Here is a 12,770-nt window from a genome sequence, read left to right on the forward strand (position 1 = left end):
GTAGAATTTTTTCTGTATCCATCCCCTAACTTACACGTTTCAACAGTCCTTTCTCTGAGTTGCTTGGAGTGTTCTTTTGTCTTCATGGTGTAATGTAGCCAGGAATACTGATACACCAGTGACTGGATCTTCCAGACACAGGTGACTTTATACTACAATCATTTGAGACACATTCACTGCAAACAGGTGATCTCCATTTCACTGGCTGTGGGACTACCTGCACCATTTGGCTGGACCTCTGTTGAATTAGGTCACTTTAAAGGGGGTGAATATTTATGCAGTCACTTATATCAAATATGAAATATTTTAATTCAGTTGACATTTCTTTGTAGAAATCTGTTTTCACTTTGACATTAAAGAGTTTTTGTCAAAAAAAATAAATAAATAAAGAAATTATGTGGCTGATCTTAAATGTGTTTTCCCCCCAGGGTGAAGAGACTATTCTTCAGTTTAACTCAGGAACTCTGACCCTGACACGAAGACCCAAACCAACACCAGAACCTCTTACCTACCCAATCCTGGAGTGGGAAGACATCAAGTTTGAAGATGTCATTGGGGAGGGAAACTTTGGCCAGGCATGTCTGCTCTTTATCTGCTTCATGATAATTTTAAATCCCATGTATTTCTTTATTCACTGGGTTAAACATTTGAAATAACTGTCTCATGACCAGGTCATCAAAGCCATGATCAAGAAAGATGGCAACAAAATGAGTGCAGCAATCAAGATGCTTAAAGGTAACTCATTCATGTGAGCACTAACATGCAGATAAAGTGCATGTATCAGTGAATCTCAGTCCAAAGGCGAAGGCTGGATCGGAGCTGCTTAGCTTGCTTTTTGCTGAACGCTGCTGTGTGTGTTGATCTTCCTGCAGAGTTCGCCTCAGAGAATGACCACAGAGACTTCGCAGGGGAGCTGGAGGTGCTTTGTAAACTAGGCCAGCATCCCAACATCATCAACCTGATAGGAGCCTGTGAGAACAGAGGTGAGTGAGCGACACCTAGTGGCCAGTGTGGATAGTGTAATTCAAGCTGCCTGTAAGCATACTGATGGTTAGGATGAATGTTTATGTGGGATTCACAAATGATACAATACATTAAGGTTTAAATTGAAAACTAAGAAAGCTGTAGGTGTTTGACTTTAGCTAATGCACACTTAATACTATATTACAGACACATAGGTCCATATCAGCATAAAAAACACAAGAAATATAACGATAATTGATGATGAACATATGAATCAGCCTAATAATACAAATAAAATGTCACATCTTAGCCTATGCTGTTATGACTTTTCATACTAAGGTTAGCAATCTTCCTTCCTGCACATAAAAGTCATTTTATGATTAGCTGCATTGGTATCAATCAAAATGTTGGTCTATAGACATTCCAAACATTCAAATAATCCAGATGCAATGTATGTGTTCAAGTTTAATGATAACTAACGAGGGCTTTATAGTCATTTAGACAATATCTTAACCAGATTACACTTCTGTTTATCCTGAATCATCTTTTGTACTCCTTTAAGTCAACGAAACGGTTAATTCTTCCCACTTGAGATCCAACAGACGCTCCCATCCTGTATCAGCTGCACCTGCAAAGCACAAGAACCAGTCCAACCTAAATAATCCCAGTCTGCCAGAAGCATTTGCACATTTGTTTGACTAGTCCATGTGCTTCACTGCTGTGTCATATATTTATGTATGTGTATAAGGTTTCCTTGGCACCAGTTCTGAACAAAGACTATCAGTTTCCCACAGCTTTATCCGACTGCCTCCAGATTAAACAAATGAATTACTTTTGTTTGATCAAAGATTGATAACATGTGAGATGGGAAGTCTAGCATGGAAAGAACGTGAGTGAGGACATTGTACAAACAAATCAGCCTTGAAATATAAACCTGAGTGATAACGTAAGTTTCTCTGCAGTGGTTTCACTTTCAGATAGCCTGAGAAACTCACTCTACTGTTTCTAAGCTATCTGTTGATTTAACTCAGAGTTTACGCTTCTCATCCGGTTAACAATATAAAAATAGATTTTCATTTCAAAACTATGTGAGCAACTTGTTTTCAGTTGCAAAAGTATCAGTCTTGCTTTAGCAATCTTAAACAGTCGACAAAATAGGAGGCAGCACTTATCAATGTTTGTGGCAAAAAGAGGAGGTAGGGAAACAATCTGGAAGGTAAAAATAGAAAAAATAAAGAGAAAAGGGGATACAGGAGAAATCAGAGAGGATTATGTCTTTGCTACACTGCACAGTTTATGTGTTCTCTCTGTGCTGCAAAGCTGTTAAAATGTTCATTGCTACAGAGTCTGATAGTGTTATCCAAAGCTCTTAATCAGCTGGTGTTTTGGGGAGTTTCTGTTTGTTTTTGCTGCTTGTGAGATTACTTTCAATTCACTCATTATGCATCTGTCTTGATACAAAGGATTGGTGTTGATTTTGTAGCTTTCACACTTTTTTAAAGAAATTGGGAACAAAAACAAACTTCTGAATCAACAACATGAGAAAATAGGTCTTTTCAGCATTGACCAGCATAACAGGAGGAGATTTTAGACCATTAGATACTTAAATGTCAGCAGCAGTTAAGATGAAGGAGTGATCCATCATTCTAGATGAGTTATGTTGGCCAGCTGACCCATAATCAGAGTCCTTATGGAGGAGAAGAGGACATTGTTAAGAGTCTGGCTGAGCTGCAAACAGCTGCTACTGACCGCAGATAAAGGTTATTACAGTGACAATAACCCTGGTCATTATTTGGGGGTTTCTGTGGTTTCATATGTCATTATAGAGTAATATTTATGGCACTACAATAAAAGGCACTTATAAACAGGTTAAATGGCCCATTCTGTCTTACTGCAGGGTACTTGTACATAGCCATTGAATACGCGCCTTATGGAAACCTCCTCGACTTCCTGAGGAAGAGTCGAGTGCTGGAGACCGATCCTGCCTTTGCAAAGGAGCATGGGACAGCGTCTACCCTCACCTCCCAACAGCTGCTGCAGTTCGCTGTTGATGTGGCAACGGGGATGCATTACCTGAGTGACAAGCAGGTAGGAGGAGAGAGTCTGAATGTGGGGGGTTGCTTGAATATACAGATATTTGTTGAAACTAAAGCAAATAATACTGATAGTTATATATAAAGACCAAAAAACTGTAATACTTACTAGTGAAAAATAGTCATTTCTTGCTGTCTGCAGTGTAATCAAACTATCACATGCACTGACTATACTTCATAGGTGTCTTTATCATAGTTCTTAAATTGTATTTAGTAAGATGTTTGTTTATGTCTCTGGACCATTGAAAGGGGATATTTTTAATACTTAATTGAACTTTCGAAACTTTGCAAATCAAATCAAATACCATGACTTTATCCCTTACTAAAGTCCTTCGGTTGATATGAAATTATGACATATTGTATCCAAAAGATCCATGCTTTTATTTGTACTACTAATAACAATCTTCCTCCACACTCTTGTTTCTAGTTCATCCACAGGGATCTGGCAGCCAGGAACGTGCTGGTAGGAGACAACCTTGTAGCCAAGATCGCAGACTTCGGCCTATCCCGTGGTGAGGAAGTTTATGTCAAGAAGACAATGGTGAGTGCTTAGGGTTTATCCTTTTCCAGTTTAAGAAAAGTTTTAGATTTTGTATCAGCTTCAGCCAGCAGAGGGCACTACATTCAATTTCTGAATTCAGTTTATCTCTACTCTGCTATTGTATCAGTTGCTTCAAATTCAAGGTTTTCTAACATCTTAAAGACAACAACTAGAGTCTTCTCTGTGAAGTGGGAAAATACTAATCAGTTGTGCTGTGAAACTTAAATAGACATTTATCTGTAGGTCTCTAGTATGAAAACCGGGTTAATCTGTAAGTAAACTGTTCAAATACATCATATAAAATGGACACTACAACAGGTTAAAAGATGGAGATTTTACAGACACTGAAACTCAAAGAACCCCATCCTTCAACCAAATGGATTTGAGTCTGGTATAACATGATCTTATTAGCAACTGGAGCAACCACCTGGGGGTTGCATGCCTCAACAAAGTGTGAAATTACCAGACAGTGAAAGCACAGTAGCGGGTAAAGTAATAGGACTGGAGTGGTTATGATGGTAATGTGATTGGTCTAATCTCATTTATTTAATGATGTAGGTGCATGTTTTATAATAGAATTTCTGATACAGAGCTAACTAAGTGTACAGCAGTAAATAGATGCATAAAATATTAAAGCTTGACCTGATCAGTTCAGTCTCAAGTGCCAAATTTGACAAAAATCACTCAGTGTGTCTTTGGAATACTGTGTTCAAAAGATTAGAGGTCACAGTGGCCTTTCAACTCTGGACCACCAAAATGTTAATCAGTTCGGCCCTAGAGTCAGAATAGAAATTTTGCTGGTGTCAGGGAAAAACCTATTACCTCCATTTTTTATATTTATTTTTCATAAGTCATCGCTGTTTGTCACCCTTTGCATCTGTCTGTCAGTTAACAGACTGTAAACCAGCAAAAAGTGTCAAAAAGATGCTGATAGTCACCTTCAGGGTTAAATCGTTTGAAAAATGCAACGTGTTTTTCATTCACTGAAAAGTGGAGATTTTGGAGATAAGAGGTTTTGGCCCAACAGCAACTGTTTGTGCAAAGTTTGCCTTTCTGAGACATTGCATTACTAAGCAAGGGATGCTCATGAAGAAGAATGACCTTGACTCTTACCCTCAAAGCAATCTCAAGAAATTGCTTTCTCAAAATAACCTGGGCAGACCAACTTCTGTGTGCAGGGACGTACAGACGTGCAGTATGTACAACTCAATAATGCCAACAGTGCTAATGTGGACATTTTAGGAGTTTTTTAAGGGAAGAAATGAAAGGACAACTTTTATTTGAAACAGCACAAACTTATTTTCACTTCCACAGTTGGTGGATCATGGTTATTAGTGAGATGGCCAGCAGAGGGCAGTCATGTGTTAGAATAATTGAGTACAGCACAGCAGTATATAACATCTTTCATTTATTAACCTGCTGTTTTATGATACATATTTAAATTGTGTTACTGTTTTATCTCTCCATGTTTTATTTTGTTCTTTTTTAAAATAATGGGTCTGTTACTTTGGCTTTAGGGGAGGCTGCCTGTTCGCTGGATGGCCATTGAGTCTCTGAACTACAGTGTGTACACGACCAAGAGTGATGTGTGAGTAACAGTCAGCTCATCTCTTCAACTGACATCATTAGCTAATTAGATTAGATGATATGTAATTCAGGGGTCAAATTACCCTCATCTCAATTTTCTCCTTAATCTAGCACATTGAAAGACTTTTTATTTCAAGAAAACATTCATTCCTTGGTTAATGTTCTGAAAACACTCGGTCAAAGAGAATTTCTAGAAACCCAGAAAAAAAATCAATTTGGTTTTCATTAGGCGTTTGCTGAACGGATTGTTATCATTTTGAACACCCAGCGATTTTATATAATTACAGTCCCAATTCAGAAAAGTTGGGGCACTCTGTAAAATGAAAACTAAATGCAATGATTTGCAAATCTCGTATTACCACATTTTATTCATAATAGAGCAAAAACAACATATCAGAAGTTGAGACAGAGACATTTTACCATTTCAGAAGGCTGGAAAAGTAAGTGGTACTAGTGGATAAACTCCCAAAACTCCAACAACTGGTCTCCTCACTTTCCAGATGTTGGCAGACTGTTGTAAAAAAAAAAGAGGGTATGATACACAATGGCAAACATAGCCCTGTCCCTACTTTTTTTGAGATGTGCTGCTGCCATCAAATTCAAAATGAGCTAATTTTTTCATGAAATGGTAAAATGTCTCAGTTCAACATCTGATGGGTTTATGAGATTTGAAAATGATTGCATTCTGTTTTTATTTACATTTTGCAGAGCGCCCCAACTTTTTGGAATTGGAGTTGTATATCTATAAATAACTTTCTTTTAAAAAATGAAACAATTACCATAAAACAAACATTCAAGAAATTCTTCTTATTTCTGTCCACTATTGCATTTGGTCTTCTTGTTGTGTATGTATCTGTTTATTGGCATCCCCTTCATGGCAGATTTGGTCATATTTTCTTCATGTTTACTGGTTCCACTGATCATGGAAGGGGGCCTCATTGTACCCCTGTGCCACCGGTTGCCTACCCTTCAATGATTTTCAAATATCTATCAAAATTTTTAGCCAACTAACAGATCCTCATTTAAAATCCTGATTCTTTCTTCCCATTTTTCCATAATATTTCTGGGCTCTTATAAACTCATTTCAAGCTCTTGTGAAGTTTAAATGTAGTAAACTGAAAAACGTCTTCTGTCAGACAACAACAAATCATCCCAGTGTCACTGGTGGAGTGATAATGGTGTGTTGTGTAACTGATAAGCACAACCAGGAAGTCCTGGGTACAACTACCCAGACAGACCCAGAAGTTGGCCTGTCAGAGGAAGCCTATTTATACATGGGCTTAAAGAGAGTAAGACAGACAGCTAACGGAAGATGTGTGAACTCTGCAGGGTCAGAGAGAGTTGTAAACATTAGCAAGAGAAACAAAATGTACAAAAGGGACAGAGAATACGATCTGACAGTGTGAGACATGGTGTTCACAGAAGATCAGATAAAGTGGAACATGCGAACAGACTGACAGCACAAACAACACTTATCTGCTCAAGTGATCGACCACACGGCTCTGTGAAATGACTAAATAGTGGTTTTTCTCTTGAATTCAATTGCTAATCACATTGCAGGAAGGATTGTGGTTTTATGTTTTTGAGATGTAGGGTGGTTTGTTATCAATTTTGCATGCACAGATTTTATCATATATATCTCCAATGAAGTTCTTTCTTTGCAGTGCATAAGATTTAGGGTTTCACGTGGAGGGAAGCAATCATGGCTGTGAGATGCATTCATTTGTGGGAAAACTGACCTAGTACTTCATTGAAAACAAGATATTTTATCCACATGAATATAAAAGAGACTGGTGCAGAATGATTGCCAAAGCATCAAGTAATAATCAGTAAAGGGACAAAAGGATCAGGTATTACAGGATCATGGCTTCTTTGCAAAAATGTAGCCTGTATATCAGGGATCATCGACCACAGTTGAACAAGGGCCGGCTTTTTCCTTTACAGGCAATCTGGTGGCTGAACCTTCAAATAAACTAAGGAAATTAACATTTTTGTTTAAATATTTTCATTTTCTTTCACATGTATGTAACTGTCTGGCTCTAGCAGTGAGATAAGGCCTTATACTGCAGCCAGCCACAAGGGGGCGATTGAGACATTTTAGCAGAATATTTCTGTGGCTGTCATGTTGTCCATCACTGGGTTCGATACTTACACGCTGTGTAGCAACAGGTAGAAAACTGAAGCTGGAAAATTACACTCCCAAAATACCTAAAGCTAAAAGTTGACATAGAATACACCAGCTTTATCAGGAATAACTTAATAAATCTGTGTTTAATATGCATCACATTTGCTACAAACAGCTGACTTCTGAAAAAATGGATGAAACATAAAGTCATTCCGGATAAAACTCTTTCAATTTTATTTGTTTTTGGTGTGGTTTTAATAACAATAGGAAGTTGTTTTGAATTTGATAATATTCTGGGGGCCAGATGGGAAGATGTGGGGGGCCTGATGTGGCCCCAGGCTGCCAGTAATGATCACTGCTGTATGTGATAAAAAAAAAAAGAGCATTGTAATTGCAATGAAGTGACGTTTCTCATACTACAACCTTTATGCTGTCAGTCATTTCCCTTGTTCTCTAACAATATCTCTGTCTTTGGATCTTTTCCTCCAGGTGGTCTTTTGGTGTTCTCCTCTGGGAAATTGTAAGCTTAGGTGAGTAATTCAACAGTCTGACATTGAAAATGTAGCTAACAGTACACAGGATTTAATCAGATTTCCAGAAAGTATTTAGATCCTCTTCTCTGTTTTCAATTTTCTGTTGCAGCCTGATGCTACAGTCTTTGAATCCATTTTTCTCACACTGATCTACACCCACATTGACATGAGTATTCAGACCCTCTGCAAAAGGTTCTGATTACCATTGGTAGTAGATAATAACCGAACAATAGGTAGAGTAACAAATCAGGAGGGGTAGGGGGTGACATGAATCCACATTAAAAGTTGGAAGATCAACTTTTAGACATGGGGCATGACTTAACCGCTTTGTCATCTGTGTCCTGTGATTTATAATCCTTAGACACCGTACCAATAATGTTTTCTCCTTTTCTTGTTTATTTGTTTGTCAGGTGGCACGCCTTATTGTGGGATGACGTGTGCTGAGCTTTATGAAAAACTGCCACAAGGCTACAGGATGGAGAAACCTAAAAACTGTGACGATGAGGTGTAAGTACTCACCCTTGTCATGCTCATGCTAAGCTCTACTGTTTTTATGATATGCATTTATATTCTCATCTCCTTGTGCAGCTATGAGCTGATGAAGCAGTGTTGGAGAGATCGACCCTATGAGAGACCCCCGTTTTCCCAAATCTCTGTGCAGCTCAACAGGATGCAGGAGGCCAGGAAGGTATCACTGATCTTACTCTACTTCATTACAAAGAGAATAGTTGGAAAATGACAGACAAAACTGCTGGTTTCTAACCATTTAGAATCAGTTTTATGGTACCTGTGTGGTTCTTCTCATTAATTGTGAGGAAGGCAATTCTTCTCAGTGATTGAAACGTGGGTCACAAGTTTCTCTCCATCTCTCAGGCTTACGTGAACATGGCTCTCTTCGAGAACTTCACCTACGCCGGGATAGACGCCACAGCCGAGGAGGCCTGACTACCAGCCCCCCCAGACCCTAGCATGCCACGTAGCCCAAAGAGGAGGCCTCGAGGATGGTCACCGCGTTACAGCCACCACCCTGCCACTCAACGCCGAGACAAGAGACCGAGGCGCTCCACCAAAGTCACCCAGTTATAAATGGAGAACTGTGAAAGGACACTATGTGGATTTGATTGGACATGAAGAGTATGGGAAACACTGAGCCTCCGTCTCTACAAGCCAGTCCCGGTAAAAGGATTTGACTTCAGCTGTTGCAGATGTTTCAGACCTTTTTTTTGTGAGTTTTGAAGGGAAGCGATGAATATGGAGCTACGTGACTTGCTGAAACACCACAGGGTCTGTGGGGTATCAAGCTGGACTTTACTCTCTCTATTGCTCTTTATGGAGGGGGAAATCATTTTATGTAGATAAAATTTTAAAGACACAGTGTAGATCACAAAAATTCAAGATCTCAGACTCTCAGTAAGGATGAAAGTCAAACATTGTAGCACTTAAAAACCAGCTGTATTCATACCACCTGTGTCTTTTACTGATAGCCTATCACTGCCATTTGAATGTATCTACTACTGTATGTATTTGTGTTTTTATAAAGCCTCTTATGTGAATGTAGCTGCAGAATGATATGAAACTAACCATGGTCGATGCTTTGTGTTGCATGAACATCTTCACCACAAGATTCATTTGCTACTAACACAAGGCAGATGCAAGACACTCTACCAGCTAGCAAAACTGCAACTATGTAGACTTATGCAATGCATGGTGATGTAGCCATGTTATGGGAATGTACAGTGTGTTTATGCTAACAGGTTATTTTTATAAATGTTTTCAGTGATAGTGGATTTATGTCCATAAGTAGTAGTTCCATTTGCACATTCAGTGACCCAGTTGAAGCTACCTTTACTGAAATTATTGCCTCCTATTTTGCTACTTCAGCTTCTTCTTGGACTGAAGCACTGTGGTATCAGGGCAGGCTCCCATTAAACATGCATTTTAACAGTTAAGTAATAGTTTGCTACTTCTATTGCTAACTTTAAAGGCTAAACTATATGTGAACATCAATAAAACATTTCATACACAGTCCATCAAAGTCTGTCGGTGATGCAGTTTCTAGTTTTACTGGAGACGTTCAACAAATTTAGGGGCAGTTATGTTGCGAAGTTGTTAACCCTCATTCCTTTGAGTGCATGTGGACACCAAAATGCAATGTATGTAATACTGTATATCAACTTTAAGGGAATGTAAAGTTTGTTTTTTATTAACTGGGGGCTTGAATAAATGTTTGTGTTCCAATCAGCAGCACTAGTATTCTTACCATTTGCATACTTGTTACTAGTTACACAGATGTTAGTGTATCTGATCTTATTGCTTCATCAGTATCATAAAAATGCGCTGACTTCAATAAGTTCCAATTAAGACCAGTTTTTAGGTAATGACCTGAGTTAGATGGGCCATTTTTTTCCTTTGTTATGAACTTTAATGTCTGGATTTGAGACAGTTTTCCTGTTCAACTAAATGAGGAATTTGATTAAACCTCAAATTTTGCCCATAGAAAGTAAAAAGAATTGGACAAAGCTTGTGTGACGTCAGCTGTTTGATTACAATAAGCCGTCTCAAACAGCTTATGAAGCCAAGCCGTGGCGGCTTTCATATCAAAATCGCTATCTCAACTTTGGATCAAGCTAACAACAAGAGCCCGCCCTCTGAGCTCAACTTCCTGTCAGTAAAGCTATCACTAAAGCTAGCATTCTGGTTGACTGATAGGTAGCGTCTGCCTGGCAAGCTATCTGTCAGTCAAATTAGATGCACTGATCAGTGCACAGTGAGGTTTTTCCTAAATATATCTGGTCTCCCCTCCTGGCATTTATGTTTATATTTTGTAAGTTCTGGTGCCCCCTAGAGCATTTCTGTTTCATTGTATAGTCCAATGTGGCAACTTCCTGTCTGCCATATCAGAGTACAGGATGTTCATCCATTGCCATCCTGTTGCTGTGCCATAGGGAGCAGAGCCTGTAAGTTCTAGAATGTTCATTATCTGTCCAACTATTTGTATCAGGGTGTATTCTGTGGTGTTGTAAATGTAGAAATGACTGATGGAAATGTGTTTATGCTAACACTGTTGGCTGCTTTAGAGATGTGCTAGCAGGTAAAATACTATTTAGCTATTAGCATGTTTATTATTTAGCATGTTGGCATTAGTGCCCCCCAGTGCGGGAGGTAGGTTTTTCTGTCAGTACCGCAATCAACACAAAACATAGATCAACACTAGACTTTAAAATTGAACTGAGAGTGGCGGTCTCATTTTGATAGTGATATGATTTTGATTGTGAGGGGTATGGGGGAAAAATATTTTATCTGCCAAAGGGGGCCCGACAGAAAAAGTCTGGGAACCACTGTGTTAATGCACACACATTTAGGTCTGAGCTTTTGATCGGTAAATTGAGAGGACTCATTGATGAACGCTGTTCTCCTTTCCATCATTTTCACAAGTTTAAGAGGTAATGAGAGTTTAAAATTATGGCCTGCATACATTTAGATTAATTTAGATATTTGCAACCAAGAAATAATGGTTAAAACAGTTCATATAGAATGGCAAATTTCAGGTTACTTTTAAGTTATCTTTTAAGTTCACCAATTATTCAAATGCTTGCAGATGTTTCCCCGCTTTTGTTTGGGTTATTGAACAATTACCATTATCATTCTTCATTCATTATTAATTCTCACATTTACAGCCAGCAGTGCCTCCTTTCTTTAACAAATTCTCTATCTCTTGTTGCTATCATTCCTCCTCCAAAAGTTGTCTTGAAGTGCATGATGGTGGTGAACGATTCTGCTGGCGCATGCACCAACAGAAGTCATCTGTGCATGGTCTTACAGATATGTTAACTATGCATGCGTTTGTGATGTCTGATGTCTGCAGCCAGGTGCCTTTCCCTCTGTTAGGCTGGGCTATAGCCAGCCTTGTGGGAGGGGTCTGTTTTTTCTAAAAAGTCAACCATTTTGCAGTTTCCCTCTCATTTTAACGCCTCCAGAACAGCAAAGGCCGAGGCTGTTTTCTGGTTGAAGATCCGTAGTCCGTATGCATGGGCCATTCTTGCAAATGCAATATCTCATAATTGCTTAGATGAATTTTAACCAATCTTTAAATGTTCATCCTGACTTAAGGATAAAATGGTTTAATTTTGGAGATCAAAGGTCAAGGTCATGGGGCCTCATATTCATGGCATTGCTGTCCATACCATTCTAGTAAACTATATAGTTAGTAAGTGATAAAAGCCTTGATGTCAACAACAAAACAGCAACAAAACAGAGCCCATGGTTCTGGCCACCAAAGCACTGCTGCTAGGTCAGAGATCTCTTGCTGATGTTGACGGTAGCTTCAACCACCCACCTCCCAAACTGCCTTTTTCTATATCTCCAGTCAGACCATCACTCTCAGTCTCTGTGGCACTTATCTTTGCATCATCGCCTCCCATCTGGATAACAGAAATGGAGTCCTGTCCCAACAAAACCCTTGACGTGCTCCACTATGTCCAAAACTTTCTTGCAAGGGTTCTCACTCACAAGTCACCACCTCCACTGGCTCCCAGTTAAGTTACGCATCAAGAAGACCCTCCTTCTTACCTACAAATCCCTCCATGCCCTTGACCCTCAGTACCTCACTGAACTCTTTCACCCATACGCTGACCTTCTCACTGTTACAGACACCTGACTCCATATCTCTGTCATGTGAATGAGATATCTCAAGAACACTGAGGAATTTTCTTTAAACTTTGCACAAATGTCCATTTAAACGTAAAGATTAACAGAGAAGATGTTGGAGGTCAGAGGTCAGGAGTCAAGGTCATGGGATTCCTGTGTATTCCTTGCTTGTGAACATTATAGCTTAATAATGCTTGGCTTAAAAGAATTTTAAAGTGAATTCTGACATCTATTTTCCCAGAATCCAGAGTTAGCTTTCATAAGCTTGTCAACTAGCAAAT

At 39.0% G+C, this 12,770-nt stretch overlaps 1 protein-coding gene across 1 annotated transcript in view; it reads left to right on the forward strand.

Annotated features, from left to right (window-relative positions):
• Positions 1-10,083, forward strand: part of tie1 (tyrosine kinase with immunoglobulin-like and EGF-like domains 1) — a 36,467-nt gene extending 26,384 nt beyond the window's left edge. Inside the window, exons 15-24 of the mRNA XM_041791417.1 lie at positions 429-575; positions 672-735; positions 873-983; positions 2,861-3,051; positions 3,484-3,597; positions 5,115-5,185; positions 7,799-7,839; positions 8,253-8,349; positions 8,431-8,530; positions 8,716-10,083. Of these exons, the coding sequence (XP_041647351.1) occupies positions 429-575; positions 672-735; positions 873-983; positions 2,861-3,051; positions 3,484-3,597; positions 5,115-5,185; positions 7,799-7,839; positions 8,253-8,349; positions 8,431-8,530; positions 8,716-8,787 (1,008 nt within the window). The 3' untranslated portion in view covers positions 8,788-10,083. The remainder of the gene's footprint in view (positions 1-428; positions 576-671; positions 736-872; positions 984-2,860; positions 3,052-3,483; positions 3,598-5,114; positions 5,186-7,798; positions 7,840-8,252; positions 8,350-8,430; positions 8,531-8,715) is intronic.
• Positions 10,084-12,770: the final 2,687 nt, after the last annotated feature.

Source organism: Cheilinus undulatus, linkage group 7, assembly GCF_018320785.1.
Source record: "Cheilinus undulatus linkage group 7, ASM1832078v1, whole genome shotgun sequence".
Classification (NCBI taxonomy): Eukaryota; Metazoa; Chordata; class Actinopteri; order Labriformes; family Labridae; genus Cheilinus; species Cheilinus undulatus.